This window comes from Poecilia formosa, unplaced genomic scaffold (assembly GCF_000485575.1).
Source record: "Poecilia formosa unplaced genomic scaffold, Poecilia_formosa-5.1.2 Scaffold54, whole genome shotgun sequence".
Lineage (NCBI taxonomy): Eukaryota > Metazoa > Chordata > Actinopteri > Cyprinodontiformes > Poeciliidae > Poecilia > Poecilia formosa.
Window position 1 is genome coordinate 2,486,441 of NW_006799993.1, and position 6,865 is coordinate 2,493,305.

A 6,865-nucleotide genomic window follows, 5' to 3' on the forward strand; every position below is an offset into this window, starting at 1 on the left:
TCCAAGATGGCCGCCCTAAATCTCGTCAGCTACGGCGAGAGCGGTCCATGAGGCATCTATCCTTATATTATGTCTATGGTTTACACTTCAAAACAGAACTGCATGTTTGGATCGATTGACTTTCCTGTTACGGTACGGTTCCGCTTAAGGACGACCAACAGCGCCCTCTGCCTGATGGATGCCAAACTACAACACTAAAAGAAGGTTTAAAGGAACTTTATTAGTCAATAGATTGAAACAAATTTTAATCTAATAAACTATTAATCAACATTTCTAGTTTAGCATCCAGCACACATGTGAGGGACTTGTCTTATGATTGGGTTTTTCTAGATAACTTGACTGAGAGATCAGCTGGTTATGAGATATTTGTGATGAATTACCACTAAAACAAACCGAAACAAATTCAACTGGACCAAATAAAATTCAACCAAACTGAATTAAACTCAGTTAAAATGAACTGAATTGTAATAAACTCAACTAAATTAGGTTAAACTTAAATGAAATAAGCTGAACTGAATCGTATTGAAATTATTTAAACTAAACTAAACTGGACTCAGAGTTCAGACGATACTTCACATTTACATGTTATTTCACTCCTCCTGAGCTATCAGAATAAAATGGAAATATTCCCCAGTAGCAGAGCCTGTAAATATTTGACAGTTGGAACTACTGAAGATTAATCGCCTTTAAATAAAATCCGTCACATTCCTGCTGGTGCTGTAAGAAACTGAGGCAAAGAAGAGAAAGCCGAGAAAAACTCGACCTCAGCACAAACACACCCTGAAAGTCCTACACAAAACGCTGCATGTGCACAATGCAAACTCGCACAATGATTTATCTGTTCTGCTCATATTCATCGATGTTAATTGCTCATTTGGCCCGTTTAACCACCTCGTCTCATCCCAGCAGGTGGATTTTCTCCAGCCATGCTGGATAAAACAATGCCTCTTTATCACTTCAACATCAGGGTTTTTTCCCACAAAGCTTCTGGGGATCTGTGGGCTCAGGAATGTGGGGAATTATCACCAAGAAGCTTTTCCTCAACAAATCCCTGTAAGACCTGACAGGTTTTTACAACATAAATTACTTTTTTTTCCGTGTGTTTCAGAGATTATCTAAATTGGCAGTATTGGGGAATATTTACATAAAACACAGAGCTTCTTAGTTGGCAAAATTGTACATGTTCTGAATCTGCTCTTATTTATTTACCTTGAACTCAGACTATTTATTTCTAGATTCATACTTCGGGATATCGTTTCACATTTAATTCTGCAGAATTAGAGTAAAAATTAACTCTGAGGCAAAGTCAGATTTATTTACCCATGTTCTGACTGAGAAATCAGAAAAAGTGACAGAATGTGCATCATTATAACTCAAAAATTGGGATTTGGGATTGATCTGGTGAGACAGCTAAAACTAAGAAAAGCAAAGAAAGAGGGAGTGGCTTCTATCAAGTGGGCAGAGATTTGGGCGAGGCTTTCAAGCTAACGCTAAAGCTGAAACACTCGAAATAGATGAGGTGTGACTTTTATCAAGTAGGCAGGGCTTATGTGCTAACGCTAAAGCTAAAACACACCAGAAGCAGATAAGATGTAGCATGTATCAAGTGAGCTAACGCTAAAGCTAAAACACACCAGAAACAGATTGATGTGGTTTATATCAAGTGGGCGGGGCTTTAACCTAGAGGGAGGGGCTTTACCCTTGAGGGAGTGGCTTTACCCTTGAGGGAGTGGCTTTAGCCTTGAGAGAGGGGTTTTAACCTTGAGGGAGGGCCATTTAGCCTAAAGCTAAATCACAGTAGCGAGAATAAGGGATGGCTTATGACAGGCATGCTGGGTTCTAGTGGCCATCTAATATTTAATTATATACAAATAGCTACAAAAACACACTTTCATCAACTTTAATCTTCATTAAAGTTCATTCTAAACAGAGATGATGAGTTTAAGATCTTCAGTGATGTCTCACTACCATGACAAAGGTTAAAACTTTAAGTCCTGAAATTAGTAATTATACCAAAACTCACACAAGATTTCAAGGAGTTTTAAAACAACATAGATGTTGTGAATGAGACCAAACTTTAAGAAATTGTTTCAATTTTTTTTCTTTCTTCCTCTACCAAACATGATGAAGAATGATTAACCCCAAGCAAACCAAGTTAGTTTCTCTTTGTCAAACATTAGTGAGTCATTTGTTTGCAACAAGAAAGCTGGTCAAAATTGGCCCAACAAACGATGTTTTCATCTTGTAACCTACTCCCTTTCTTGCCATGTCAAGTAAAATTTAAATATAATTCAGGGGAAACCAGTCCTAGAGAAACTGACTCATTGAAATTTGATAAAAAATAGTTAGTGTGGTCAGGTAAATAAAATCTCTGACAGGAGTGGATGTAAAATCAGGCGCTGTTGGTGGTCAATCGGAACTCAAACAGGACGTAGTTTCTGGTCATGATCAGTTTTCCAGTCTAAGCTCTTCAGTAAACAAACTCTGAGATCTGCCAGCAAGAAAACTCCTGACTTGCATCCCAACAGATCCTCCATCTGTGCTCTGTCTCGTACTGTCACAGCTAAGGTGCTAAATCCTCATTAGACCTGTCGAGGTAATCACGACGGGACCATCTGTGCCGAGCAGGCCAGACAGAGGAAGATCGGTGACAGAAACCATCTGTGTGTGAGGCCAGAAATATACCTCTTCCTCTAAAATCAGACACTTGATACCTGGTCTTTATTCAGGATTGTCACTGAAAAGTTCATTTATTTCATTAACTGAGTGTTTACCTTTTGTTCATTTCGATTATCTTTCTTGAAGGTGACCTTTTATGCTTCGTTGAATCGGTTGGGGTATGTCTACTGGCTTTACAAAACATGTTAATTACATTTTTTGAACAAAGTCAGAGGTTTTACAGTGATAAAACCAGCTGACCAAACGTCCTGGAGCTCCACTGCGGTTGCTAGGTAACGGCCTGGCTCAGCTGGGGTTGCTAGGCAACGACACAGTGCCATTTCTGACTTAACAATCGTGAGGTTTTGGAAACGGCTCATTTCTAGACACCAAAAAACATTAACACAAAAAAAAAGCTTGGTGTCTTTTTTTTTTTAAACACTGTGGTTGTTTGTTTAGAAGCAGTTTAAACCCAAATGGAAGTTTGTAAACATGCAAAATGTGACTTTTAAAACCTTTAACTAATAAAAATATTAAAAACCCAAAACTCAGTTGCTGAGAAAACAACAATATGACAAAAGACCAATAAAAAACAACCTACTTTTAATACAAAAATGAGCCTCAACTGAAAAGTTACGTTCCTAAAATATTTGAATTTGAAATAAATCTAGTTTTTGACATTGTTCTCATTTATTTACAATGGATGCACAATACGAGGAGTATGGAATCCTATTGGTGACAATATGGCTTGCCGTAAATAAACCAAAAATAGAAACATATTAATATATTTGCTTTGGGTTCATAACAAAAAAGACCCTAGATAATGAAAAAAGAAAAAACAAAAATTCATTATTTACATAATTGAACATTTGTACTTGTGATTAGTACTTAAATAACTGTTCTTAGTGAAATACATAACTGATGTACTTTTAACCAGCGTGTAGCGTGTTATAAACTGGTATCTATAACAAACATTTAAATTCTCTTCAACTTGAGCTGAACTTTGAATTTTCCCTTTCCAGATTAGAGAGACTCCCAAATGTTACGGGCCAATAAACCAGGATAAGGTCAGGGTTTTAAAGCTGCAAAGGGAAAATAAGTTGAATAGAAATAAGAAAAAACACTAAAGTGAATTTTTCTGCAACATATATTTAAGAAAACTGAATTAACAGGAAGTAAATGGAGATTTTTACCCAACAGGCTGAGTGGTTTTATGATCTGAGTAAAGTAGCATTTTTAAAATGGAGGACTGTTTTGTTTACATATAGAGTATTATCTTTACTTTTAGCTTATTTTGCTTGGTTTACTTTCACCTCCACTCAACATACTGTGAGTATGATCTGAGTAGAATACAGTATATTATTTTTTACTATTATAATTATTTTTATATTTGATTTTTAACACTTCACAAACTTTTTGTGTCATCCTTTCTGCCTGAATCTGCTAAATTTCCACTTTGCTGGAAAATAAAAATAGTTTCAATTCTACTATTTTCTATTCTGTTCTAATTATTCTAATCAGAAATGAAAGCCATGTTGAGCCTGAATTGTTTCATGGACATGTTTTTATATTTGTAACATTATCAGAGGTGGGTAGTGTACCCAAATATTGTACTCATGTAAGAGTAGCACTGCTTCAACATATTTTACTCAAGTAAAAGTAAAAAGGTATTTGGTAAAAAGTACTGAGTAACTAATCAAAACTTAAAATTACATCAGAAGGACCAAAATATAAAGTCATGTGGAAACGAAACAAAATGCAAATAATTAATATAAATAACATAATTACAAACAATAAGAAAAAAAAATTCCAAATCAGTTTCTTCTGATATAAAACTTAATTAAATTGAGAATTTTTTTTTTTTTTGGATAAAACATGTTTGTCTTCATTAGGTGAAGTTAATCACCGTGGGACGTGTATCCAGAAATTTTACTCGAGTACAAATACAGATACTTAGTAATAAAATAACTCTAAAGTAAAAAGTACAGTAAAAATACTCATAAAAGTATTTTTTTCCAAAACGTTACTCAAGTGAAATTACTACAAACCAACTCTGTGTATTATCTGTACTTTTACTTAGTTTGCACACTTTTTCCTTCCACTGAACTTTTTTGGATATGCTTCACTCTGAAGAACCAGCTTGTGACTGAATCGATCATAGATTTCACCTGATCGAAACTCACCGGTGCCTCCATGAGCTGACAGATCGTCCACGGACCGCCTCAGCGGGCCCGCCTTCCCCCCGCAGCCCTTCAGGTAGGCGGTCTGGTGGTCCGGACTCCCCCCGCTGCTCCCGTCGCCTCCGTCCCGGGGCGGTACAGGTCCGCTCAGGCTGGACTGGCTGTCGATGGAGCTCCGGGACCCGGCTCCGCTCCTCTCCTCGTCCAGCATGAGGACGATCTCCTTGAGCTCGGCGTTCTCCGCCCGCAGCGCCTCCTGCCCGGCCTCCAGCTCGGTCAGCTTCTGCTGGTACAGCCCCAGCTCCCGCCACAGCACGCCGGCCGTGTAGCGGCCGAAGCGCTGCCACTCCCGGGACACCTTCCGGTCCTTCTGCCGGTCGTCGTCCAGGAAGCAGCAGAGCTCCCGCAGCTCCTGGTTGTCCTCCTGCAGCTTCTGGTTCACCTCCTTCAGGCTCCGGACCTCCTGGAGGTGGACCTGCAGGCTGCGGTTCACGTCCTTCATCAGCTTCCCGTGCTCCAGCATCACCTCCGTGCTGCGGTTCTGCAGAGCCCGCAGCGTCCGGATCAGGTCCTCCTTACCGAACCTCTGCAGGTCCTGGTCGGAGAGCCGGATCAGGTCCTCCATGTCCGAACCGGTGTGTTGAAACGAGCAAGCAGTCCTCCAACAGGTCTGGAACAGCTAAGTTATGATAAAACCCATCCTGCGGAAGGAACAGAACCAGAACCAGAACCGGCAGGGGAAAAACACAACCAGCGGATTCAGAGAGTTCCCAACATCCCAGATCAGAGTTTGTTGCTCCTGAAGTAGCAGAGACACTGAGAGAGAGTGGGGCTGCCACTGAAAACACGCAGGGAAAACAGAAACACTCTGCAGTGAGGGAAACAGCGCCCTCTACAGGCCAGGCAGGGCAACTACAGCTGGTCGGAGGGCAGCGCCACAATAAGGGCCACTGTAGATAAAAGGTAAATTACCACCAAAAAGCTAATCGAGATTAATCTCAGAAATTTTACAGAAAAAAACCTAGAAATTTCTAATCTTAAATTAAAAATTTCAGAAATTTTATTTTAATTATAGAAATTTCTAGATAAAAACTCAAATTTCTGAGTTTCAAAAGTTGCACATTTTCAACTTTTTTCTAGAACATTTCTGAGATTAATTTAAAATTTTCTGAGATACTTTCCAGCCATTTGTTTTACTTTTCAAGATCAGAAAATTCCATGTTTGGTTGCAAAGGTTTTTCTCGTAATTGTTCTATTTTTCACATTTCCAGTTTTCTTTTAATTTTGAACATTTCTGAAATTAATCTCAAAATTGATGTACTTGTTTTTTCTAGTAATTGTTCTACTTTACAAATTCAAACATTTCCATTTTTTTTAAATTTAGAACATTTCACTTGTTTTTTCTAGTAATTGTTCTACTTTACAAATTCAAACATTTCCATTTTTTTTAAATTTAGAACATTTCTGAGATTCATTTCAGGATTTGAGTCTTTTTTTGTTGCAAATATTTGACTTTTTTGATGTCAGGACTTTTCTTGTTTTTTCTAAAATGTCTGAGATTAATCTCAAAATTTCTCAGCTTTCTTTTCAAATTTCTGGGTTTTCTTTTTAAAACATATGCGAACTGAAATGAGCAATTTAAGCTATAATCTCATGTATTTACATATAAATGTTAAAATAAAATGTCCCATTTAAAAAAAATAAATAAATGTGTCTTTAGTTGAGACTGTTCAAATTCAAAAATACTTTTATCTCAATGGAAAATTAAATGTTGAATCATGTCATCCACATTTCCTCAAAGTCTTTGTGGATGGAAGAATCTCCAGTAGCAGTCAGTGTTGCGATGAATCTGACGAGGCCTCTGACTGACTAGTCAAAACATGCCAACAGTTGAGACATTTCACAGCAACATTGTCCTGGATGCCATCATCAGTTGGCAAGCTCTGCTAATCCACCTCATTTGCCTTTGCTGCTCCTCGTTTTTGATTTTCTTTTAACTCGTACTGAATGTATGAAGAAAGAGTTCA

The 6,865-nt window shown here is 38.0% G+C and overlaps 1 protein-coding gene across 1 annotated transcript in view; it reads right to left on the reverse strand.

Annotated features, from left to right (window-relative positions):
- Positions 1–5,821, reverse strand: part of LOC103138811 (coiled-coil domain-containing protein 85C-A-like) — an 18,119-nt gene extending 12,298 nt beyond the window's left edge. The window contains exon 1 of the mRNA XM_016672031.1: positions 4,842–5,821. Within this exon, the coding sequence (XP_016527517.1) occupies positions 4,842–5,463 (622 nt within the window). The 5' untranslated portion in view covers positions 5,464–5,821. The remainder of the gene's footprint in view (positions 1–4,841) is intronic.
- Positions 5,822–6,865: the final 1,044 nt, after the last annotated feature.